The sequence below is a fragment of the Bos indicus genome, chromosome 18 (assembly GCF_029378745.1).
Source record: "Bos indicus isolate NIAB-ARS_2022 breed Sahiwal x Tharparkar chromosome 18, NIAB-ARS_B.indTharparkar_mat_pri_1.0, whole genome shotgun sequence".
Taxonomy (NCBI): Eukaryota; Metazoa; Chordata; class Mammalia; order Artiodactyla; family Bovidae; genus Bos; species Bos indicus.
In genome coordinates, this window is record NC_091777.1 from 2512350 (window position 1) to 2539561 (window position 27212).

The 27212-nt window shown below is 45.5% G+C and overlaps 1 protein-coding gene across 4 annotated transcripts in view; it reads right to left on the minus strand.

Annotated features, from left to right (window-relative positions):
- Positions 1 to 1170: 1170 nt before the first annotated feature.
- Positions 1171 to 27212, minus strand: part of PDPR (pyruvate dehydrogenase phosphatase regulatory subunit) — a 44639-nt gene continuing 18597 nt past the window's right edge. For all 4 annotated transcript variants that reach the window (XM_019979233.2, XM_019979235.2, XM_070770310.1 and 1 more), the window contains 11 exons: positions 26667 to 26816; positions 24291 to 24483; positions 21984 to 22108; positions 20193 to 20348; positions 19586 to 19719; positions 19064 to 19212; positions 18499 to 18611; positions 15093 to 15187; positions 13307 to 13396; positions 8083 to 8265; positions 1171 to 5824 (listed from right to left, as the gene is read on the minus strand). In XM_019979233.2, coding sequence (XP_019834792.2) covers positions 5420 to 5824; positions 8083 to 8265; positions 13307 to 13396; positions 15093 to 15187; positions 18499 to 18611; positions 19064 to 19212; positions 19586 to 19719; positions 20193 to 20348; positions 21984 to 22108; positions 24291 to 24483; positions 26667 to 26816 — 1793 coding nt within the window. In that variant the 3' untranslated portion in view covers positions 1171 to 5419. The remainder of the gene's footprint in view (positions 5825 to 8082; positions 8266 to 13306; positions 13397 to 15092; positions 15188 to 18498; positions 18612 to 19063; positions 19213 to 19585; positions 19720 to 20192; positions 20349 to 21983; positions 22109 to 24290; positions 24484 to 26666; positions 26817 to 27212) is intronic.

Sequence of the window (27212 nt, forward strand, 5' to 3'; positions counted from 1 at the left end):
AGTAGTGGTGAGAGTGGGCACCCTTGTCTTGTTCCTGACTTTAAGGGAAATGCTTTCAATTTTTCACCATTGTGGATAATGTTTGCTGTGGGTTTGTCATATATAGCTTTTATTATGTTGAAGTATGTTCCTTCTATTCCTGCTTTCTGGAGGGTTTTTATCATAAATGGATGTTGAATTTTGTCAAAGGCTTTCTCTGCATCTATTGAGATAATCATATGGTTTTTATCTTTCAATTTGTTAATGTGGCCCTTGGACTGCAAGGAGATCCAACCAGTCCATTCTGAAGGAGATCAGCCCTGGGATTTCTTTGGAAGGAATGATGCTAAAGCTGAAACTCCAGTACTTTGGCCACCTCATGCAAAGAGTTGATTCACTGGAAAAGACTCTGATGCTGGGAGGGATTGGGGGCAGGAGGAGAAGGGGACGACAGAGGATGAGACGGCTGGATGGCATCACTGACTCGATGGATGTGAGTCTGAGTGAACTCCAGGAGTTGGTGATGGACAGGGAAGCCTGGCATGCTGTGATTCATGGGGTCGCAGAGTCGGACACGACTGAGCAACTGATCTGATCTGATCTGATGTTGACTGACTTGCAGATATTGAAGAATCCTTGAATCCCTGGGATAAAACCCACTTGGTCATGATATATGATCTTTTAAATATGTTGTTGGATTCTGTTTGCTAGAATTTTGTTAAGGATTTTTGCATCTATGTTCATCAGTGATATTGGCCTGTAGTTTTTGTTTTTTTTTGTTTTGTGGCATCTTTGTCTGCTTTCTTTTCGTTTGGTGGAGGAGCTGGAAGGTAAGTCCTTCCCACTCAGACTCGGCTTGCTGGGCTTCTTCCTTTCTTCTAGTTCACATGGTCTGTGATGTACTTGGTCCAGCATGTTCGTAGTAAGTGGACGACATGTGTCTGTAGAGAGCTGTCCCCTTAAAGGTACTTGCCCCTTGTTCCAGGCACGTGACTGTACAGAATGTGTTTGGAACCCCTCTTTTGGAGTTAGCCTTGGATTTAGACAGGCATCTTCTTTACCTGTTTCCAAATTCTCTGGTACACTCTGGTAACAGGTACAAATGATTTTATGTGCAATGTGATCCTTAGTGATGGTAAATACACATACCTGGTTACCACAGATGCAGAACATTTCTCAAGGACACATAGCAAGAGTAGAGAAAATGTTTATTCATTTACAAACTTAGTAACATGAAAAGAAAACCTTAATTGAAATCTGGCTTGATAGAAACACAGTGCACAAAGTTAATGCCGCATTCATGGGGGCAGAAACGCTCAGTCACCCTGGGTGCCTGTCATCCCCAGGGTGCGGGAGAAAGATCCCGTTTACTAAAGGGCCTCGCACAGCTGCAGGACCACATGCTGACAGGGGTGGGAAAGGGCTGAGCTGAACTGCACATTTACAAACGCAAAGAATGATTTGTAGCCGTTACACTAGTTACCGTGGCGTTTTCATACATCCCAGGGGTTGACCAGAGAGTAGTGTTAGCTGTGCTGCTGGAAAACCCTTCACTGGAATGAGCTGTGGAAGCTTTCAACCCCACCACACCTGCCTGCTGAAGGTCCTTCTGTTTCTGCCCGCCGTGTGACACTCTGGAGTGTAAGGCACTAGAACATGGCTGGGTGGAGGAGGGCCCCAAGCCCCAGTTCCTGGTGTGCAAAGGGAATCCTGGCATCAATCTGTTGAAACAGGTGCTAAAAGTATCCCCTCCATGACTTATAATTTCTGTCCTTGAGAGACAGAAAAATGAGAAGGGAGGAAGTCTGCAAAGGATAAAAACAGGTGTATCTAAATATCATGAGAAAAATGGCCCATGAAGAAATGTGTTAATTCTCCAAGGGTTTTGCTCAGAGAAGAATCATATTATACAAGGAACAACTCGTGTTTAATGGACAAAGAGAAGGCAAAGACATACAAAAATACTCAGTCCTCTTAAAAAATAGTGTATCTGTAGTGGTGAGGGGCTGCAGATGCCAGCCCCAGAGTGACAATGAAGGAGCCTTACAGCTAACTCAGCACCATAACATGGAGGACAGAGTGGCAGGGGTGTGGGGCACATGCTCACAGGGGAGCCCTAGTCCCCTCAGGACTCACTGCCCGGCCTGGTCACTGCTGTGTACTTCACCTGCCGTCTCTCTCTCCCACTCCGCTGTGCTTGAGGCCACATGCCTGCACATGACGTGCAGGAGGAAGAGTCCTCGCTCAGGAGGAACTTCCTCTGTATGATGTTGAGAAAATGCTGCTCATATCAAGGTTTGTGAGGGATGAGTGTGGATGGATGTGCAGAAAGAAAGGAAATAGTAGGCTGTACTTGAGTATTCAACACTGTTGACCAGATCTCTATCTTGGATACTAAAGACGATCCTTGCTGACTACACTGGCCAAGAGGCAACAAAGAGACACAAAAAGGACCTTGTAGTTAATGCCTGAAAGCCAGCTGATATAGTGGTTTTGGAGGCGGAAATCAAGGAGGGGGGTCATCTCTTCAGTGACACAAAATCACTTTTCAGAAGTGCCTGTCACTCCAGCCACACATGTGGTGGTGGGGGACAGGATTAACATCTCCAATGCATGCAAAGGCAGGGGAAAGAAGCAAGCTGAAGAGTTATTCTTCACGTTTCGTTACTTTCTTGGAAGCAACAGCCCAGGAAAGAAGAGATGCAGCTAAAACTCTTGGTCTGTACAAGGAGGTAGAGTCCAAGGACTGCATGCCTCCTGAAGAGAATAGAGCAGAAGTGACTTGGTGCTGCTCCAGTAGAAATGGGAACTCTGGGGCCAAGGTGAGACTGGGGTTAATCACTAGGCTAAATGGCATAGCGTGCATTTAGGGGGTACAGGGACTCCCCAGAAGAGCACCTGAATGTTGTGGGAACTGTTTGGTTCTGTCTCCTGGAGCACGTCCTGCCCACGCAGTGCTGTGTGACCAAAACACAAGCTAAGAGACATCAAATGGGCTACCCAGGCAGGTAGGTTTCTTGTCCCTTTTTTTGTGTGTGAAAACCTTCTCAATTAGAGCTTTCATCACAGACAAGAAATCTTCAACGTCAATCACATGACCATGGGACTTACACATGGTACAAGTAACTAGGGGCTTATCTCAAGGGAGAAGACGCCCGGTAGACTTGCAGCCTGGATTCTCCATCTGTTTGAAGACAACACACTTTGTATTTCTAGGTTCAAAACGATTCAACTGAATATGCTGAGAAGATTGTGGACCCCCTCTCGCAAGACAAATCATTTCAGAGAAGAAAGTTCATCCATCTAAAACAAAGAGTCCAGCCACCCCTTCAACAAACCCTCGAGTCTCCAGGAAGAAAGAGATGAGTTGTCACGGGTCCAGTCCCCAAGGAAGTGATACAGAAATGAGGATGTTTTGATTGTCAACCATGCCTGAGGCAGGAAAGAGTCACTCTCTTCAGTTTAGGACCAAACAGAGAAACCTACCAGATTCATATTGCCTATTTCAATGAAACAAAGGAGACTTCCAGGGTGAATGTAAAGTGCCAGAAGGTAAATACGTAAGTTTCAGGGCACTCAAAAAACAAGTGCTGCCCCCAGAATCTTAACATCTCGTACTTTACACATAAATCTAAAATCTAGAGTTTCCTTTGGATTCAGTCCCAAATAAATTTTAATTTATAAAGACAACTTTGCAGTGGTGCCGAGCATGGGATACCTTTAGTTCTACATCAGTCTCCATCTTCCTGGGTCAGTCAGCCGGCCAACACCTGCGTTGGCGAGGGCTCATGTCCTGCTCCCTCAAGTTTCATGACTGCTGTTCTGTGCTCTCCAGCTGGGCAGCACCCCTCCTCTCTGCCTGGAAGCAGCATCTCTCAACTCGTTAAATACACATTTACATCAAAATACCAAACCCCCAACAGATTTCTAATCATGTACTCCCTCATTAATCAGTGAAGACCTTGTAAGAAGGTGGACACTGAAGTCAGTGATCAAGTGGGTAAACAGAAATCCCAGAGAAATGCCAGAGTAGGCAGAGATCTGAGAAGTTTAAGCTTCTCTAATAACATGAAAGGATCATCTTGAATATACTTACAGACCTGTCAGGACTAAGGCAGCCAAGACACCAAAGGCTACGGTTCAAGTCTCTAGCAGCAATTTGTCTGCAAGGGGAAATGACATGTGGGGATGGATATCATAGTCCGGGAGATCTTAAGCAAACACAGGCAATGCTTAAAGCGAGCAGGGCCTTCTTACCCCAGTCGCTTTCTATTCCAGAAGATGTGGAGAGATGGCTGGAAAGAGAAGATGGAAGCAGACCTTGGGCTCAGGTAACACACTCTCCCCACACTGGGAGCAGAGGGCACCTCCATGTGGCTCTCTCTCTTCTCTGTAGGGGAAGCCAGACCCGGGGTCCCAGTGGCTCCCGCCCACTCAACATGGCCCCAGGCTCACTCCCTCAACCAGGGTGCCCAGCCTGTCTCCCTTGCCCTGCTCTAAATGGGGAGAAGGTCTGCTGAGCCAGCGGCTCCTGTGGCAGGGACATGGGAGGCTGACCTGAAAGTTGCGTGGGCTTGGAGAAGAGGATCATCAAGGTGGGGTGACTGAACTGTGAGGAGCTGAAGGAAAAGCAGCACTGTTTCTAGAAGACTCAGCATTGCTGAGCTGTACTTTGAGGTCAGACTCTGTCAGCTGGGAAAAGCAACCCAGAAGGCAAACTGGCCTTTCTCTTCAAACAGTGTGGCTTACTTGTCTACTCAGTCAAACAAACCAACCAAAACCCCCTCACTGTAGAGGTTAGCAAGAGATGAAGAAACTTACAGGCAGGTGGTGCTTGCCCAACAGTCTGATAACTGGGTCAGTGGGGAGACCCAGGAGGGTTAACTGTTTATCTCTGCTAACCCCCAGGTATTGCCCTCACGATGCCTCTCTCATCAGCGAGGTAGGTGGTCATCCTCCTGACAGAGGGCTCATGGAGCCAACCCGCAGCACAAAGGAACGGGAGGACGACCTGCCCGGCTGAAAGGCATAAGCTGTTCCATGACGGCAACCCACAGAATTCACAGGTTCTTCCAAGGAAACAGCTCCACGGAGATGGACACTTAGCCTGCAGCCTGCCTTGCTTCAAGACACAACACATGAAGTCAGGCTGTCAGCACAACCCACCTCACAAGGAGTCTGCTCCTATCCTCTGCCACCACGGGAACCTGAGAGGTGGAGTAGTGGCGACCAGCCCAGAGTATCAGGAGATGGGAGACGCAGGGGGAGGAGGAGATGGAGGGAGAGAGGAGGGAGCAAAGGGAGAGTTAAAAGCGGAAAAAGTCTACCAGGAGAGAAGAGATGGGAGGCCAAGCTTAACTCAAGAAGAGGGAGGGGTCAGGAGGAGGAGAAAAGCCCCTATGATGGTGAGAAGGAGGGGTGGCAGCGAGGCCCCCCGGCCTCACTTCCCGTGCAAGTCACTTAGCTCCACGTCCTCCTTCCGGCGTTTGTGGGTGAGGAGGGAGGGGACCGGGTACAGCTTGGCCTTGGCCTGGAACCGGTGTCCTGCAATGTCAATCTCATATTCTCCCCGGTTGATGAAATCCGCTGTCACCACCTGCTCCTCCCCTGTGTCCTCGGAGAAGTTGTGCACGAAGCCGAGACACACGTGGCGCTCCAGGGTGTAGCCGTAGGCGCTGCTGGTGGTCTTGCCCACATACCGCCCATTCCGGTAAATGGGCTCCCCCCACCACGGCCAGAGGTCCAGGTCTGTGTCGTGGTCGTCCAGGATGAACATGGTGAGGCGCTTGTATACCCCATTCTGCCTCTGCTGCAGCAGCGCGTCGCGCCCGATGAAATCCACGCCCTAGGAAAAAGAAGCGGCGCTCAGACCGTCAGGCCCCGGCGTAACCGCGGAGCACCGCCCCTCCCTCCCTCCCCGCTGCACGCGCTGGAGAATGTGGGCTTCCCACTGTGTGGGAAACCTGTGTTCCCAACACGAGACACCTTCAGAGGATCCTTGTAACAGCACAGGTACACATCGTTTTGTTTTCTAAACACATTTCAATCATGAGACCACACAGAAAAAAACAGGCAGAAAAATCTACACTTAAAAGTGCTTGTTGGAACTGTTTTAGAAAAGCAATGTTTTTATATAATCTCAACAAAAAGTCCATTTATATATTGTATGCATATATATTTATGCATATGTACAAAAAAGCAGAATAAAAAAAATTTTTTAATTTCATTTTATATTGGAATATAGCCAATTAATATATTGGGATATTCCAATTATTTGGAATATTAACTCCAATATAATATTCCAATTAATTGGGATATATTAATTGATTAGCCAATTAATTGGAATATAGCCAACTGCAGTCCCTTGGACTACAAAGAGCTCAAACCAGTCCATCCTAAAGGAAATCAGTCCTGAATATTCATTGGAAGGACTGATGCTGAACCTCCAATACTTTGGCCACCTGATGCGAAGAGCTGACTCACTGGAATGGACCCTGATGTTGGGAAAGACTGAAGGCAGGAGTAGAAGGGGACGACAGAGGATGAGATGGTTGGATGGCATCACCGACTCAATGGACATGAGTTTGAGCAAGCTCTGAGAGCTGGTGACGGACAGGGAGCCTGGCGTGCTATAGTCCATGGGGTCGCAGAGTCAGACATGACTGAGCAACTGAAGTGAACTGGACCGACAGCAGGTAACAATGTTGTGACAGTTTCAGGTGAACAGTGAAGGGACTCAGCCATATATATGTATCCATACACAGATCCATGTATGTGTCTATCCATATATATGTATCCATACACAGATCCATGTATGCGTCTATCCATATATATGTATCCATACACAGATCCATGTATGCGTCTATCCATATATACGTATCCATACAGATCCATGTATGCGTCTATCCATATATATGTATCCATACACAGATCCATGTATGCGTCTATCCATATATATGTATCCATACACAGATCCATGTATGCGTCTATCCATCTATACGTATCCATACAGACCCATGTATGCGTCTATCCATATATACGTATCCATACACAGATCCATATATGCGTCTATCCATCTATACGTATCCATACAGATCCATATATGCGTCTATCCATATATACGTATCCATACACAGACCTATATATGCGTCTATCCATATATACGTATCCATACACAGATCCATATATGTGTCTATCCCCTACCCACCACCCCAGGCTGCCACTTAAAACTGAGCAGAGTTCCCTAGGCTATACAGTAAGTCCTTGCTGGTTATCTATTTTAAATATAGCTGTGTGTTCACATCCATCCCAACTCCCCAACTATCCCTTCCCCTCATTCTTCCCTAAAATAAACTTAACAGTGATTGTGTCTGAAAAAAAAAAAAAAGAGTGATTTTAATTTTGTTTTTCCCTATTTTCCAAATTGAGTATTCTTTAATTTTATATCAGAGAAAAATACTTACCTAATCACACAAAAAGAGCAGCAGAGGTCTACTATGTTGGTTTGGTAGAGAATGACTGCTAAGAGATTTTGTTAAGTGAAAAAAGTCAGGTGCAATATACCAAGTGTGTAGGGCCCAAGCACCACAATTAAGAAAGCAGTGAAGGGAGACTCCTCTGTGTGCTCTGCACGGATGCTCTACAGGGAGACAGGACACTGTGCTTCTGGTCAAGCTGGCAGGAGGGCTGGGGGGGCTCAGAGTGGGGAAAGAGAATTTTATCCTCTTAAATGGTGATTTAACGAATATTTTTGAATTGCCATGATCAACAATAAACATATTTCCTATAAAGAAAAAAAGAGCATTTTCATATATTACTTTTGAAATGAAAAAAAATTAGGAAGTTGAATGTAATGTGACTCATTTGTATGTTTGTGGCAGGTTAATGAATCGCCATAACCAACTCTGAAAAACTGCCCAGAAAGCACTCAGTCTAAAACAGAGTGCAGTGCCCCAAACAAGTGTTGTCTATCTGTCGTGTTTCCTTAGTCAGTGTTTTACCCCTCAGGCATCCTGAGGCCTCGGCCCCTGCACACCTGTTCCCCTGCAGGCTCCCTGCCTGGAGAGCTGAGGGCGGAGTGGAGTCAGCACGGGAGTACAATACCTTGTCTAACTTCACCCGAGACTCTCCTCCGCATTCCAGGGGTGTGGTGAGGGTGTTTAAGTCCTGACCCCAGAAGGCAAAAAACTTCTCAATTCGGAGACTACGAAGAGCGTAATACCCAGCATTCCGGATTCCGTATTTCTGCCCCACGCTCATCACTTCATTGTATACGTGCAGGGCGTACTAGAGGGAGAGACGAGAGGTCAGTAATGAGCAGACCTTCAGCACTGAACATGGCGCACGGCTGACTGTCCCTGCTACCTGGACAGGGCAGGAGGTTGGCTATAATCCTCAGGAGCCCCACTGCCACAGCCCAGACTTAAGCTCCAGGAAAGCAGCATCCGTCTCCTCACTTCTCTACAGTGTCTAGGATCTAAGTACACAGCAGCACGACATAACTCACAGAAGCTCTCTTACCACTCAGCAAACAACCAATCTCGTAACCGCCTCTCCGGCAGCCACGCATCCTCCCCGCCGTGTTCTCTTGCCCCTGCTCCCCAACCCTGGTCCTTCCCTCGTGCACTGGCCCACGCTGTGAAACTAGATTTCCATGTAACTCTAGGCGTGCATGCACAACTCTGATCTGTCACACCAACTGTGGCATCTTAGCCCTGGAGCAGGTCACAGAGGACCCCAGAAAGCAGAGCCCTCCTACCACGTCCCGCAGCATCCAGTCTCTCACACTGCTTTGTTTTTGGTTCCAGATATGTTTAAGTACCAGATAACTTAAATGAGCAGAAAGTTTTCCAAATTGAAAGCAAATAATCTAAACATACTATGTTAAGCCCGAAGCCCAACAACAACAATACTGTTTACTTTAAAAACTGTAACTCAGAGAAAACAAGACACAGAAGAATGAGAAAGACAGATGTTATATAATCCACACTTACGTGTGGAATCTTAAAAAAAAAAACAAAACACCAAAAAACCCCCAAAATAGCACCCAAACTCATAGAACAAGAGACCAGGTGGTTACCGGTAGGTAGAGGGGTGAGGACTGGAGGAAGGTGGTCAAAAGGTAGAAGCTTCCTTGTAAGGCAGGCACTAGGGATGTGGTGTACATGTGACTACAGTTGACGCTGCTGTATGATACACATGAAAGTTAAGAGTAAATCCTGAGAGGAGTTAATCACAGGAAAACAATTTTTCTCTCTTTTTTATTGACGCTGTATGAGATAGTGAATGCTAAGTCTATGTAAGTCAGTCCATTATACTGTCCACCTGAATCTTAAACAACGATGTATATAAATTATATCTCAATATAACGGGGGGGAACAAGGAAAAGCAGCTTCATCGGTACTGCAATTCTTTAATGTATATGGCTCTATAAACTGTACTACTGCAGCCAAACAGGCCTCGACTAAACAGAACAATGTGGTCAAGACGATTTTAGATGTGGACAAGGGAGTCTGGGCTATTGGTACAACACAGCCTGTGGTATGTGTGTAAGTCAAACACTGGAGATAGCAAAGGTGGGTGGAGGAGACCAGTGGGGACTGGCTGGGCAAGGAGAGTAAGAATGAGCCGTATCTTAGGTGGGTTCAGTGTCTCAAGCTGAATGCTCTGTGTCTGAGTTAAGAGGAAGACAGAGAAGAAAAGACTGAAAGCAAGTTATTAGTCTTGGACTAGAGAAGAGCAAAGGGAAAAGTAGGTCCCCACCATTTACTCACTTTCTCACTAAATGCCAGGGATTGAGGGTAAATAATCTGCCGTCTGCCACCATGCTTCTGGAAGCCATCTCCTCTAAGAGACAAGTATAACCTTCTTGAGGACAAAAACCAGCTTGAAAAGAACCCAAGCAGTGCAAAAATTACCTCTTGGACTCATGGAAAACATGAGTAAGAATGGGACCAGCCCAAGAGAATGAGGTGGAAAACAGAGCTTCCCCCTCCTGATGGGCTTTGCTGATTAATGACCCGGGAGCGGGTGGTCACACCTCAGTGACCTGATAGTCACAGTTGATCAACTGTCGGTACAGGCAAAATGTGCCAGCTATATGTGTATCAGCTCTTCTCAAATTGTAACATTTGAGTGTGAAAAAGCAGATGAAATTTGATGGGATGGCAAATCCATGCTTCATGTAATAATTAAAAGGAAACCTAATACCATGAGTAACATGACTGATGTCAAGAACGTGAGGATGCTGAGGATCAATGCTACTTGTCACAACTGGACACAGGAAAGAAAATGCAGGAATAAAATTGTTAAGAAACAAGAAAAATGATTACTATTTGTATATGGTCAGACTGAACTCTGGAAATTCCCGAGAAACAACTAAAAAACAGCTATAAACAGTAAGACAGTTTAGGAAGGAAACAGGTTAAAGCATTAATAAACAAAAGAAAAAAGCTTTTAGAAATCATAATCACCTAGAAGATACTAGAATAAAGATACCCTTCCTATTCACAATAGCAACACCACCAAAATATTATTCATATAAATTTATAACATCTACATGAGGAAAACTTCAAAATACCTCTGAAGGTCACACACACGTTAGGGAATGTTTAACAGGAGGATTCCTGTGTGCTCTTTTCTGTCTCTCATAAATCCTCTGTTCCTTATCAGTTCCTGGTAACGACTGGAGCAGCACGCTGCTCCCAGGACTGAGGTCATGAGATAAAACGCATGCGTGGATTTCCTTCAGTAAACATTCTCCTCACAACAAAACTGCTTAGTCACGACTCTCTTTCTTGAGATATGGATTGTCTTCTGAATCATGACCACTGTTAATTCCTTGTTTCCTTGATAACAGTTGCTGTACGTCTGGTTTTCTGATCTTTATCATTGTTGAAAGAAATTCCTCGCACAATAGCCTATATATACTCACAGAAAGATCACTAAAGCACCCCTGCTCCACCAGAGGCCTGGGTCCCCGTGTCCCTCTCTCTCTCTCCCTCCCTCCAGCTAATTCTCTGGAGCGTGGAAACCCGCCAAGCTCACTCTCCTGCCTGGGCTTTCAAGACCTCTTCGAGAGGACACCCTGTGCCTTCATGAGTGGTGCAAGCCCTGTTCAAGGGTTTTATTGGTTCTCTGCGTAAACCAGGGAATATTAGCTTCTTTCTCTCTTTCTTTCACTTTCTTATTGTCGACTCCAGACTACCAGGTTCCGGTCCATTAAAGGACCGCAACACACACACACAAACCCAAATAAAAAAGGTACATTCTGATTGTAATATTCAACACACGTAAGAATGTCAATTCTTCCTAATTGACAAACATAACACAACCCCCAAAATCAGGGTGTTTTTAACTAGATGATTATAAATGTTTATGCGGGAGCATAAGGAAATAGGAATTACTTTCCAGAGTTTTCCAAGCTGTGAAGGAGGAAAGCATTACCAAGTATTAAAATGAACAATAAAGACTCAATAATTAAGATAATATGGTCCTGGATAAACAAAACAGAATAAAGGTCCAGAAACATACCCAAATGTAGCAACTTAGTATGTGATAAAGGTAGAATCTCATGCTGATTGGTTATCCATGTTAGAAAAAATAGCTTGATCCACAGCTCATAAAGTGTACCAAGAGACAGTGCAAAAGGTTCGTGCATTTAAATATTTAAAAAGCCCCACAAACCCCTAAATAGCAATAACACAAACTATAAATAAATTAAAAAATAAAAAAACCTGAAAACACCAGAAGAAAAGAGGAAAAATTTTATAACTCTGGGGTGGGGAAGCCCGTTCTATGTATCAAAGTTTGGAAGCCACAAAAGGTTGATCAATTCACCTACCAAAAAAATAAATTTGTTTTTGCAACATATGGAACATTTTCCATAATAAAAAGTAAAATGAAAAAAACCCTTCAACATGGTAAAAACAACAACAACAAATCAAGACAAATGGAAAAAAAAATTTACAACTTAACAGTAAGGACTGTCTGGTTCAGAGAAATTAGGTAAAAAGACTAATAATTTAATACACAAATGGACAAAAGATAGAGCCAGAACATTCATTCATACAGCACTTACTAAGCATTTACTATGTGCCAAGCTCCTCTGTGCTGGTGATACAGAAGTTAAATAACTCTGCGTTCAGCAAACCTGTATTTAAAACGGGTAAACTGTTGAACAAAATAAAGAAAATATATATTCTGAGAGACACTGGTAAGCACCCTGAAGAAAAACAGGGAAGGGGGCTAGGGAGGAGGGGGCTGGTGGATGCAGCTTTAAAGAAGGTCTCATCAAGAAGGCGAGGCGAGACCAGACCTGAAGCAGGTGTGGCCCTCAGCCTGGTGGCACTATGAAGGACAGACTGCCAAGGACAGCTGAGGGCAGGCGGAAAGGCCCCGAGGCTTCAGACGTTCACCCAGCAGGGAGTGAAGGGCCGGGAGCGAGAGCCAGGAAGACGGGAGATAGGAGCAGCCCCGAGAAGGGCAGGCGGAGCAGTGCGGGCCTGCGGACAGGCTTTTACTCAGAGGGAGCCGGGTTTTGAAAAGCAGCTTGATCTCTTGCATAAAACTGCACTGACAAACTGCTTTGCACCCATCGGCCCAAAGAGTGACAACCTGGTGCTGGTACAAGCAATAAAGAAAAAGGGACTCTTGTACACTGCGGAACTTTTTATAACAGCCAAGGATGAGAAACCCCATAAATGTCTATTAATAGCAGACTAGTTAAACTATGATTCAGGGCCTTCCCTGGGGGTCCAGTGGCTAAGATTCTGCACTCCCAATGCAGGAGGCCTGGGTTCCATCCCTGGTCAAAGAATGTGCTGCAACAGACTGAAGATCCAACATGTTGCAACTAAGACCCAGCACAGCCAAATAAATATTTTTAAAATAAATGATTGAACTATATAATGGAATACTGTAGCACTTTTATTAAAAAATGAAGGAAAAAAGGAAAAGGAAGCTCTTTCTTAGGTCCTGGCAGGTGAAGATCTGTAAACTGTTTGGTAAAACAATCAAGATGAAGAAGTGCAGTATGCTTCCACTTGTGTTTCTAAAAAGGGGTTGTGAAGATGTCTTTGAACTTGCTTCCATACGTACAAAACTCTGACGTGATACAAACTAACAATTATATCACTCCTGGTGGCTGGTGAGAACTGGTCAGTGGGCTGAACACATTTTAGAGATGTTTAATTTTAGACCATGTGAATGTTCTAGACCTACAGAAAACAGTAAAAATGTCACACCCTCTCTCACGCAGCTGGCCGCAGCGAGGAAGGCTGGCAGACGGGCTCTCTGCGTACCCCCACCCCCGCCCCGTGGCGCTTACCTCTATGGGGATGTAGAGCATGAACCCCGGCTCGCCCGTGTGCGTCATGCTCATCACCCGGATCCCATTGGCGTAGCCCACGCTCATCTCCTGTGGAGACCAAGGGAGGGGGTCACCGTGGAGGTGTCAGAGGATGAAGGTCTCAGGAGCCCTCTCATTAGCTCTGCACCCTCCCTGCGTCTGACCCTGGAGGAGACAGACACATGTGAATGAAGCAATTTCTTCCCTGATGGTCTGTTTCCAGGCAATGGGGTCACTAAGCGCATAGCCCAGCCTCTTAACGCCCAGCTCAGGAGTGCCAGCCCAGCCGCTGGGGGAGTGGAGGCAGTCTTGGACAAGCAGGAAACACTTCTCTCCACAAAGTCCTGCTGAAGATCTGCTGTAGTTTTAGTCAAGACGTCAAGAGCTATGAAGAGCAGGCAAATGTTCCCTGGCAGACCTGGCAGACCAGCCCTGGGCACCTGCCCCAGAGAAGACGCTGGTTCACCTGCTACCCTGGGGGCAGACACTGAGCTCCCCGTGTTCTGAACATGTTTCCAGCAGCAGTGACCCAAAAGGGCCTCTGACTCAACCGTGCTCTGTGGTGGGGTGTGCGGAGCCCCAGACGGCCCCCAGCAGGCCGCCTCTGTGGGGAGCAGGATGGGGCAGTGTGCTGAGGCACAGAGCCCCAGACGGCCCCCAGCAGGCCGCCTCTGTGGGGAGCAGGTTGGGGCAGTGTGCTGAGGCACAAAGGTGTGGGCAAGCCTCTTCTGAGCAAAGAAAGGGCTCTGACAGGGCCGGCCGACAGCTAACAGAGCTTTCTGCTGCTTTAACTGTGCCACAGAGAAGAGAGAGCTGTGCAGTCACTTAAGAGGAACCTGACTTCAGTCTGAACTTCAAAGAGCACCCCATCAGTAACTGTCGCAGAGCTGCCTGTGACAGTTGCCAAAACACTGGTCTGTGCGACCTCCCCATCTGCTGCTTCCCAGAGTGTTCAGCTGTCCTTCCTTTCACTCAGTTGCACTTTGTTTCACTCAGATCTAGTTGCCAAGTATAAGAAAGAAAACTACGTATGTTGTTTAGGGATTCACCTAGCCATTTCTTATCTGAAGGGGCACCACATACACAGAAGTTACTTTGTGTGTGGAAAAGAGGAAGCTCTGCATGGAGAGAAGGGACCTGACCTTGGCTGGGGTTTCTTGGCATCAGTGTCATAATATTACAACAAAAAATGTAATCCACTGCTACAGAAAGCAATGGGTTTCCCTGATAGGTCAGCTGGGAAAGAATCTGCCTGAATGCAGGAGACCCCAGTTCAATTCCTGGGTCGGGAAGATCGCCTGGAGAAGGGATAGGCTACCCACTCCAATATTCTTGGGCTTCCTTGTGACTCAGCTGGTATAGAATCCGCCTGCAATGTGGGAGACCTGGGTTTGATCCCTGGGTTGGGAAGATCCCCCTGGAGAAGAGAAAGGCTATCCACTCCAGTATTCTGGCCTGGAGAATTCCGTGGACTATACAGTCCATGGGGTCAAAGAGTCAGACACGACTGAGCGACTTTCACTTTCTCAGAAAGCAAAAAATATATAGAACTGATATTGAGAAAAGTTAGGTCCACTTTAACGACATCAAGTTTATTAAATAAGAAGACTGTCAAGAATGGAAAACAGTGGATATGCTCATTTTGTTTGCTTAACATAAGAACACACTCTGTGGATGTTAACACCATAATGAGAACATGTAATTGTAATCTCTATATAAGAACATTCCCTGCTTATTTAAAAACTAGAAGTTTTCCAGTACTCACCTTGCAAAACAGACTTGGGAAGTGGTCTGGAGTCATGGGGGCATAGGACAGCTCGGACAGCACGTCTACAGCTCGAGGACCAATCAGGTTGAGGGCTAAAGGGGAAAGAACAGGACATGTCTGGCTGCTCCAGGTGAACAGCTGAGCCAATGGGGAAGGTCTGTTCTGGACTTGCTCACCTATGGCCGGGTCTGGGTGGCAAGACCGTGAAAACCTTCCTGTGTTTAGGCAGTCCTAGGATGCACCTAGATTCTGGCAAACACACTTCTGACAAGGCTGCTAAGTGCTGCCACTGACTCCTGGCATGTGAGAGCCTGGCCAGTTGTGGCCTCTTCCTGGGTACAAAGGAAGACGAGCCTCTACAGCCTCCTCTGCAGGGAGACTGGGAGCATGAGGCCAGAGGACAGGAGTCCACTCCCAGGGCTGGCCCTGAACACCTGCATAGGTCCCGCTCCCCTCCTCTTCCCAGTGCAGGTGTGTGATGGAAAAGCCCCAAACATAAATCAGTAACAGGAGAGCCCGAGGAGAGCTGCCCCTTTGCCGGGATCTGTGACAGCAGCTGAGCACATCATATATCAGATACCCTCAGACAGACTGGAAAACAGGCTGGCTTCCATAAGCTTCTAGTTTTCCAATCTGGTAGCAAGAAGGCCATCATATTTGCTACGATGAACTCGCCTCTAGTGGAGGCGAGGCAAGGGTCCTTTAAGTGAGAAGCAGGGAGGGGTTAAGCTGGAATTAGGGGGCAGAAGAGAAAGGGCTGCTCCATGAGAGGACTGCTGAGGGGGAGATAATCAGGAAATAAGTTAACTATCCTTAAGAAGTATTTACTTACTAAAAAAAAACAAAAACTAAGGGGAAATTGTGACGAAAACAATACTTACATGATGAATTAAAATAATTTAATAATGAGTCATCCGTTAATTCAACAAATATTTGCACTCTGATTTGCAGCCAAAGATGGAGAAGCTCTATACAGTCAGCAAAAACAAGACCAGGAGCTGACTGTGGCTCAGATCATGAACTCCTTATTGCCAAATTCAGACTTAAATTGAAGAAAGTAGGGAAAACCACTAGACCATTCATGTATGACCTAAATCAAATCCCTTATGATTATACAGTGGAAGTGAGAAATAGATTTAAGGGACTAGATCTGATAGAGTGCCTGATGAACTATGGAATGAGTTTCGTGACACTGTACAGGAGACAGGGATCAAGACCATTCCCATAGAAAAGAAATGCAAAAAAGCAAAATGGCTGTCTGGGGAGGACTTACAAATAGCTGTGAAAAGAAGAGAAGGGAAAAGCAAAGGAGAAAAGGAAAGATATAAACATCTGAATGCAGAGTTCCAAAGAATAGCAAGAAGAGATAAGAACGCCTTCTTCAGTGATCAATGCAAAGAAACAGAGGAAAACAACAGAATGGGAAAGACTAGGGATCTCTTCAAGAAAACCAGAGATACCAAAGGAACATTTCATGCAAAGATGAGCTTGATAAAGGACAGAAATGGTACGGACGTAAGAGAAGCAGAAGATATTAAGAAGAGATGGCAAGAATACACAGAAGGACTGTACAAAAAAATCTTCACGACCCAGATAATCACAGTGGTGTGATCACTGACCTAGAGCCAGACATCCTGGAATGTAAAGTCAAGTGGGCCTTAGAAAGCATCACTACGAACAAAGCTAGTGGAGATGATGGAATTCCAGTTGAGCTATTCCAAATCCTGAAAGATGATGCTGTGAAAGTGCTGCACTCAATATGCCAGCAAATTTGGAAAACTCAGCAGTGGCCACAGGACTGGAAAAGGTCAGTTTTCATTCCAATCCCAAAGAAAGGCATTGCCAAAGAATGCTCAAACTACGGCACAATTGCACTCATCTCACATGCTAGTAAAGTAATACTCAAAATTCTCCAAGCCAGGCTTCAGCAATATGTGAACCGTGAACTTCCTGATGCTCAAGCTGGTTTTAGAAAAGGCAGAGGAACCAGAGGTCAAATTGCCAACATCCGCTGGATCATGGAAAAAGCCAGAGTTTTCCAGAAAAACATGTATTTCTGCTTTATTGACTATGCCAAAGCCTTTGACTGTGTGGATCACAATAAACTGTGGAAAATTCTGAAAGAGATGGGAATCCCAGACAACCTGATCTGCCTCTTGAGAAATCTGTATGCAGGTCAGGAAGCAACAGTTAGAACTGGACATGGAACAACAGACTGGTTCCAAATAGGAAAAGGAGTACGTCAAGGTTGTATATTGTCACCCTGCTTATTTAACTTCTATGCAGAGTACATCATGAGAAACACTGGACTGGAAGAAACACAAGCTGGAATCAAGATTGCCGGGAGAAATATCAATAACCTCAGATATGCAGATGACACCACCCTTATGGCAGAAAGTGAAGAGGAACTCAAAAGCCTCTTGATGAAAGTTAGAGTGGAGAGTAAAAAAGTTGGCTTCAAGCTCAACATTCAGAAAACGAAGATCATGGCATCCGGTCCCACCACTTCATGGGAAATAGATGGGGAAACAGTGGAAACAGTATCAGACTTTATTTTTCTGGGCTCCAAAATCACTACAGATGGTGACTGCAACCATGAAATTAAAAGACGCTTACTCCTTGGAAGGAAAGTTATGACCAACCTAGATAGCACATTCAAAAGCAGAGACATTACTTTGCCAACAAAGGTTCGTCTAGTCAAGGCTATGGTTTTTCCTGTGGTCATGTATGGATGTGAGAGTTGGACTGTGAAGAAGGCTGAGCACTGAAGAATTGATGCTTTTGAACTGTGGTGTTGGAGAAGACTCTTGAGAGTCCCTTGGATTGCAAGGAGATCCAACCAGTCCATTCTGAAGGTCAGCCCTGGGATTTCTTTGGAAGGAATGATGCTAAAGCTGAAACTCCAGTACTCTGGCCACCTCATACGAAGAGTTGACTCATTGGAAAAGACTCTGATGCTGGGAGGGATTGGGGGCAAGAGGAGAAGGGGACGACAGAGGATGAGATGGCTGGATGGCATCACTGACTGGATGGACATGAGTCTGAGTGAACTCTGGGAGTTGGTGATGGACAGGGAGGCCTGGTGTGCTGTGATTCATGGGGTCGCAAAGAGTTGGACATGACTGAGCGACTGATCTGATCTGATCTGATGCTGACTATAGGGGATACAGCAGTAACAACACAGAGGAGCAATACGTCATCCCATGCTTTACTTACAACGTGGGGAAGCGCTAGGGATCGATCGGCTATGACCAGGAGCCTCTTACAAGAGGCTAATTCTGATACTCCTGAACATCAGATATGAAGAAGGCAAATGGAGAAGACAAACCTGGATTACGGGGCTGGCCAACCCCGGAGGGCCCCCTGACCCCAGCGGGCCGCCTGACCCTGGAGGGCCCCTTACCAGTGTATTTCCAGGTGACATCCTCCAGAATCAGGTTGCTGTCTTCTGGCATGTACTTCTTAAGCCAAGCCCAACAATGGACCTGCTGGTCGGTTGGAGAAATCATGAAGAAACTGAAAGTGAGACCAAAAGTAATCAAAACCAGGCAGCAGAAGAATGATCAGGAAGCAGTGGGTTCTCAGCTAGAGTCAAAGCAACGGACAGAACGTGGCCAGTGGTCTCTTCACTTTCAGGACACACCACATCAGGACAAAGCAAGGTTCTGGCGTCCTGCTAGTGCCAAGAAATCACACAGCCTACTAACGTAAGATAAGGCACTTTCTCCAAGTAGAATAACTAATTCTCCACACTAGGTTTTAAATAATCTGGTGCGTTTTTTTCCCCCTCCTCGTCGGGGGGTGGAGTGGGGTGTGTGTGTGTGCATGCGCATGCACGGGCGCTGCTGATGAACAGGCCATGCATTAATGAAATGTTTTTTGTTCTCAGTGTTATTAATGGGGTCCTGCTGAAGTGGCCATGCCCTCTAGGGCCATGTGCGGAGGGAGCGGGGCGGCGCCTGGCTCACCTGCGCTTGCTCAGCCGGGCTATGCTGCAGTCATTTTCATACCCACCACGCTCGTTGAGCATGCCGGTATGCACGATGTGGCCCACGGGCACGTCAAGGTCGTTGGAGAAGAGGTACTGGAGAATTTCTAATGCCTGATCCCCGGTGGACTGTAGGGTTGGGGAATGAAACAGAGATAACAGATGTAAGAACCTCTGGCTGGCAATGAGGCCTGACGTGCAAGGCCACTTGCTGAGAAAATTCAACTAGCTGGCCCTCGCGCAACAACATCTGCAGATTCACCCCACTGCAAGGAGCTCAGGTAAGCTAGCTACGGATTCTAGTGTCAAATGGGCCTCTACAAGCAGAGAAAGAATCAGAAACAAAGAGCTACAAATTCCAGAAAATGTTATAATTCAGTTGACACACTAAAATATACCCGAGTTCTTACAGAATCAGTTTTGAAGTGACAGACGATAAACAAGAGGCAGATAATAAACATGCATGTTTCCAAGTCTGTTCCTTTGGTTCTCAAATACTTACTGTTATTTCAAACTTTGTGAAAGAGGACATGTCAATGACACACACGGCTTCCTTACAGCACTTGACTTCGGACTCCACAATCTCAAACCAGTCTGGCTTGTAGAAAGTCTTGCTCTGCTCCAAGGCCAGGAGGTCTATAGGACAGAGAAAACCAAAGGAAGAAGGAAAAGGAGGGGATTTGTCCTGGTGAGTTTCCTTGATAGCTTAGGACAGTATAATTGGTTTTTATTATTTATTCTCCCAGGAACACAGTCGAGCTATACTGATTTAAAAATAAGGTTTAGGACTTCCCTAGTGGTCCGGTGGTTAAGAATCTGCCTGTCAATAAGGGGGCACAGGCTTGATTGCTGACCCAGGAAGATCCCACATGCCATGGAGCAACTAAACCTGTGCATACAACTCCCGGAGCCCGGGCCCTAGAGCCTGTGCTCTGCAACGAGCCCCGTGCACCACAACCAGAGCGCGGCCCCCACGGGCGCAGCTGAGAGCACCCCAGCTCGGCAACAGAGACCCGACACAGCCAAAAATCCATGATTTAAAACCAGACCAAACCAAGATTTATTATTCTTAGGACAAAAAGAACAAATATGAGAACGTGCCTTCTTACCCTTGTCTGGTGGTATGAAGTACTTTGGCCTCTCGAATCCATGTTTCTCCATCCACCTGGCTCCCTGCGCGTCCAGCCGGTCATAGAGAGGAGAGGTGCGTAACTGCCTTCCAGTCTGGAAGTCCCAACGGGGAACCTTCAGGTCGTAGAGCAGAGCTAGGAGATGAAGAGCAGCCCGTGAGAGCCCAAGCCACAGAGCTGAGCACCCATATCCACGAGACTCTGGAGTTGCTTCCATTCAAAAGAGCATGCTTTCCAGGCTGCTGTAGCCCAACTTCCCAACAATACCTAGTGTGACAGGAATGTTCCAGAAGAAAGGATTGCATTGTAAGAGCTGGTGTCGCCCCTCCACAGAGTTATACAGCTGTGAGTCACGTCACGACTCCAGATCTTTGTTTATAATTATTTTTAAGCTAGCAGGTGGAAACAATAGCAGAAAGGGTTCTAAACCTTGCCAAGCTCCCAGCAGGGATGAAGCTCACGTCTACATGGGACACAGGAGGTTACACAGTGTGAAACATTGGCACCTGCTTCTTTCCAGTGCCTGTGTGGTTGGAGTCTCAGACCTGTCGCACGCTTGCCCTAGTATTTAACCATTTCTGAAGCAAAAGGGCACACAGCGTACTTGATATGGTGGCTCTGGAATCTGACAGGTTGCAGTCTGTCCCACTGACATTGTTACGTAACAAAGCTAGGGGCAGGATTCACTTCTCCTAATGTCCAATCTGCAACAGTAGTAAGTAAAAATATCCAGAAAGAGCATGATCTTTAGTGTCTTCCAGAGAGAAGACTGGACTTCACACAAGGCCAAATAAGAGGTACTTCGCTGAGGCAGAAGCAAGCGTGCTGCCCTCTCTGAACTGCCCAGAGCTCTTCTGGGCTTTAGGTTCTACCTTCCAATTCCCCATTTTCTGTCATGCCTGAAACTTCCAACTCATGAGAATCAGAGAAGGGCCCCCAAAGTGCTATATCTTCAAGAAGCTCAAGTTTCATTACAATTTGCACAGAAAATAAAAAATCTTGGCAGTCACACATACGGCTACCAGCCGGGCACAACCACTGAAGCCGGTGTGGCCTGGATTCTGCGCTCTGCAAAGAGAAGCCACTGCACCACAGCAGAGCAGCCCTCCCTGCCGTAACTGAGAAAGGCCCGCACGCAGCGCCGAAACCAGCACAGCCAAAAACGAATAAATTATATGTAAACATATATGTGTATATATATATATTTAAAGCTATCTCTAAAGGGCTCACTGGGAAATAAAAAGCCAAGACAAGACAGTAATCCTTCCAAGTCAGAAGCAAAAACAAAGAGAAAGCAGGAATGCATGTCTGGTATTTACATGAGAAGTGATTTCCTATCTGGTGAGCATATGGTGGGTTGATGATTAGAGTCACTTGTGCTTTGAGACTAACTTGACAAATTCTCTGCCTTGGAAAGCAAACCACGATCTCAAAGACCAAGTGGGGAGCGAGCATTCACTGTGACACAGCACAGTGAAAAGAAGGCAAAGACGAGAATGTTCAAGAAGCTGCTGCTGCGAGCCCGACAGGAGTGACCCCCGTACGTCCCGGTCCACTTCCTGGTCACAGAGTAAGTACCGTACAGCACACTAAACAAAACAGTTCACACACGTCGTGGGCATAATGCCCCCAACGCAGGCCTGAAATGGTCAAACGCCAGGAGCCCAACTTGAAGTGACTGCCGAAGAACCGAGGAAGAATCCGCCCCTGTGGAGACAGAGCCAGTGAGATGCCTGTGGAGAGGGGCAGTGGGGACGCAGCTTCACTCACGCATGACCTCCATGACACGGTGGCGCAGGAAGGTTCGGCTGCTCTGGAGGGCTCCAAACCGCTTCAGGTCCAGTTCCCAGACGTTTTCCGAGGGGTAGCCGTACACCATCCACTCAGCGAGGTACCTGCAAAGGGGGAAGTTGCCAGGCCTCTCAGCACTGTGACATTCAGCGTGGGACTAGGACTCAAGCACCAATGGGCTCGAAAGACCCTGTCTTGTCAAGACTGGCTGAACGATTTTCTAATTCCTTAACTTCTGGAGGAAGCAAATGAGATCCACCTACTGCTCTCACAAGACCACCATGAGGACATGAGCACTAATGGTGAGACTGCCTGGGAAGAATTAGGGCATGGCAGCCCACTCCAGTATTCTTGCCTGGGAAATCCCACGGACAGCAGAGCCTGGTGGGCTACAGTCTACAGAGTCGCAGAGTCAGACATGACTGAGTGACTCAGTACACACGCATGAAGTCAGTCAGTCAGTGCAGTCGCTCAGTCGTGTCCGACTCTGCGACCCCATGAATTGCAGCACACCAGGCCTCCCTGTCCATCACCAACTCCCGGAGTTCACTCAGACTCACGCCCATGGAGTCAGTGATGCCATCCGGCCATCTCATCCGCTGTCGTCCCCTTTTCCACCTGCCCCCAATCCCTCCCAGCATCAGAGTCTTTTCCAATGAGTCAACTCTTCGCATGAGGTGGCCAAAGTACTGGAGTTTCAGCTTTAGCATCATTCCTTCCATAGAAATCCCAGGGCTGATCTCCTTCAGAATGGACTGGTTGGATCTCCTTGGAGTCCAAGGGACTCTCAAGAGTCTTCTCCAACACCACAGTTCAAAAGCATCAATTCTTCAGCGCTCAGACTTCTTCACAGTCCAACTCTCACATCCATACATGACCAATGGAAAACCCATAGCCTTGACTAGACGAACCTTTGTTGGCAAAGTAATGTCTCTGCTTTTGAATGTGCTATCTAGGTTGGTCATAACTTTCCTTCCAAGGAGTAAGCGTCTTTTAATTTCATGGCTGCAGTCACCATCTGAAGTGATTTTGGAGCCCCCAAAAATAAAGTCTGACACTGTTTCCACTGTTTTCCCATCTATTTCATGAAGTGATGGGACCAGATGCCATGATCTTCGTTTTCTGAATGTTGAGTTTTAAGCCAACTTTTTCACTCTCCTCTTTCACCTTCATCAAGAGGCTTTTGAGTTCCTCTTCACTTTCTGCCATAAGGGTGGTGTCATCTGCATATCTGAGGTTATTGATATTTCTCCCGGCAATCTTGATTCCAGCTTGTGCTTCTTCCAGCCCAGGATTTCTCATGATGTACTCTACATATAAGTTAAATAAGCAGGGTGACAATATACAACCTTGACGTACTCCCTTTCCTATTTGGAACCAGTCTGTTGTTCCATGTCCAGTTCTAACTGCTGCTTCCTGACCTGCGTACAAATTTCTCAAGAGGCATGAAGAAATAAGACTAAAATAAACATACAAATGTACTCTATACATTTTGATTTTTTTTCCCCCTGTAAAACAGTCATCTCAGGAGGTTATATAGTTATATGGCCATATCACTTTTGCTCCAAACATTTTTGGTAACTTCTAATCCATAACTGTCTTCAGAGCCATACTACATTTCACCCAAGTATACTTTCTGGTCAGTTAATTGAAAATTTTTTTAAACTGTGATAAAATACAGACAATATGAAATTTACCATCTCAACCATTTACAAGTACATACAACAGGGATGTTAAGTATTTTCACACTGTCTGTAATGATCACCACCATTCACCTACAGAATTCTTTTCACTTCCCAAACAAACTACATCCAGTAAACAGAGACCACCCCCCGCACTCCCATCAACCACCATCCGAGTCTGTCTCTATGAACTGTACTACTCTTATGTATTCAAATAGGTGGAATTTTATAGTACTGTCCTTTTGACACTGGCTTTATTTTTATTAGTACCAAATTTTAAAATAAAAACTTAGGTGATGAGCATGATCTTGTACTCCACTCACCATCACTACTTCCAAACTCAAACAAACACATTCAAAGGACCAACATTTGTTATGACTGAAGTAGTACAGACGAACATGCCACTGGTTCCCAGGTTAACTCCAAAAAAGGGGTTAACAGTGACGTGCCTGCAACAAGGGGCGAGTACCTTTACAGGGACAGCTCTCTACGGACACGTGTTGTCCGCTTACTGCGAACGTGCTGGATTAAGTACATCACAGACCATGTGAACAAGAAGAAAGAAGGAAGCCCAGCAAGCCGAGTCTGAGTGGGAAGGACTTACTTTCCAGCTCCTCCACCAAACGAAAGGCCTGCAGAGTTCATTCCCACCAGGACGAAGTAGCCCCGCACTGAGGGAGACTCGCCCATGATGCACCGCATGTCTGGGGTGAAGGTCTCAGGGCAGTTCACCAACTTCACGATCTCCAGCGTCTCCAGCTGTGGCATCCGACGCAGCAGGGAACTCAGCAGGGGCTCTGAGCGACACAACAGACCCAAACCCAGTCCTCAGCTTGAGTGGCCTCAAAACTGCCTTCCCCTACACGCCTCACCTCCCGCTCCTTTCCCAAAGTGTCTTGGGGAGGTTTTCTGAGAAGAGCCAACTGGGCCATCTATCAGAAGCAGAAGCCTTGGTGGAATTACAGGACATCCCTACAAAGTTCTTGTCATAAAGACAGAGAAAAAAAGATACTCTGTAGAAAGAAAAGGTGCTATGGAAGAGCAGATACTATGTGTGGCCCCCAAATAAACTCTTACAGGCATCAATGGTAGGACAAAAGCTCTTAATTAAAAGGCCCCCAAAGAGATACGCAATAAAAGGCAGAATTTTCCTATGTTCTAACAGCTGCAAAAGACAGTTCCTCAGCTTGTTTTATGGTCAGTCCATCACCCGGGAAAGATCCAGTGGACAGGGATCAAGATGAAGCCAGACTGAAGCCGGCTGGCAGGGACATGAGATGTCTGTATGTTATTCTCTTCACTTGTAAAAGTCTGAAATTTCCCCAAATTAAGGAAAAAAAAAATTAAGTTCAAGTGGAAGAAAGGACACTCTTCATGACAGACCCTTTCATACCTTTTGAATTTGGAATTAATGATTATATTGCCTATTAAATAAATTAAAATTATTTAAAAATTGAGTAAAAGAACATATTAACAATTTCGCTTTTAAAAATCCTCTTCTGTCTTAAATGAAGTCCTATCAAAAGAAGGTTTCCAAAAAAATAAAAGTAAGTTTCCTCCTAGCCTAAAATTTCAGTAATGAGTTTAGGCAAAAAAGTGAGAAGGCAAAATTAACCACAATTTTAATTTTAGGTCTCTGAATCAGCTTGCCAGTAACTGTATCCTTAGACCAGACAGCCTCTGTGCACAACCAAATGGGGTTGTTACAAAGATCAAATAAGGAACCACAGGTATACCTTGATCTGGTTCCAGACTACTGTATAAAGTGAATACTGCAACATGGTGAGTTATGTGAATGTTTTGGTTCCCTCAGCGCATATAAAAATTATGTTACAGCACATACAAAAATTATATTGTATTACATGTTCAATAGAATTATGTCTAAAAAAACCAATGGACAGGATATTCCCTGGGAGTCCAGGGTTAGGACCCCAACACTTTCACTGGTGTGTGCATGGAGTTCAACAGCTGGCCAGGATATTAAAATCATGCAAGCCTTGTGGGGAAAAGAACACCAAAAACAAAAAAAGCAAAAACACAATACCAATATACATACCAAGTGTCCATCAACAGATGTGGTGTATATATACACAATGGACTGCTATGCAGCTATTAAAAAATCTGTTTTTGCTACTTACAACAACATGGACAGACTTGAAAGGTATTATGTTTAGTGAAATGAGTCAGAGAAAGACAAATACTGTATGTTATCACCTATATGTAGAATCTAAAAAGAAAAGAAACTAGAGAATGTAACAGAAAAGAAACGGATACAGCCTTGTGGTTATCAGTGGGAGAGAGAAGTGGGAAGGGGCAAGATAAGGGGAGGGGGTACAGAGGTACAAAGTACTATGTAGGAAATAAATAAGCTACAAGGATGTATTGTACAACACATAATATAGTATTTCATAACTATTAATGGAACATAACCTTTAAAAGTTGAGAACTGCTCTGTTGTTTGTACACATGAAACTTGTATATTGTGTACATCAATTTTACCTCAAAAACGCCATTAAAAACCACTTCCACTCAGACTTCAGTATATTATTAAAACTATAAAAAGGTAAAAAAAAAAACCTTACTGCTAAAATATGCTATTATCCGAACCTTCAGGGATTCTTATCTTTTGCAATAGATAGATCACTGATACAACAGATAGATCATTAATACAATAAATAGATGACTGAAGAAATACACACATTACAAATCACAGATCCAATAACACACATAACAGTGAAAAAGCCTGAAGTATTACTGTAATTGCCAAAATTCAAGAGATGCAAAGTCAGAAAATGCTGTTGGAAAATGGTGCCAATAGACTTGTTCAGCGCAGTGTTTGCCACAAACCTTTGATTTATTAAAAAAACTCAGTATCTGCAAAGCACAATAAAATGAGACATGCCTGTGTTCCTGAAAAGGCTTTAATGTATAACATCTTAGACAAATACAAGGCTCTCATGTTAAAATCTAGTTTACATACCAAAATGATCCCAGTCTTCCTGCAGATTCTGAATCTCCAGCTGGTTCTTGCCCTCAGTGAAAATTGGTTTTGGGTTTTTCTCAAAGCCCCCTGACAGGATGCCACCCTGCCAGTTCCGAATATAAATTCTTCCATCGGCATCTACAACAGCTGAGAGGGAAAAATGACAAGGGGGTGGGGAGCAGAAGAGAACACAGGGTTTAGAGGCAAGCCAGCTGTCTACATGGACAGAAAAAGAAGTTAAACAAAAACACCTAAAATTGCTCTTATTAACCAGGCAGCGTTCAGTAAACACAAGCATCATTAGCTCTAAAATGCTTTTCCTGGTATGGGCGAGGATGCTCCTTCCAGATTTATCGTGGAGACTGTTTTTCAGATTACCCCTATACCAATCACTTACCTAGAAACTTTGACCTAGAAAAGTTCTCAAGATCAAACCACATAACTGCCACTGTGCCACATGAAAGCCTCACAGAGGGGGCTGCAGAGTCCACTTTAGGGATGAAGACCTCAGAGTGGTAGTGAACCCTCCCTACAGCACTGGGA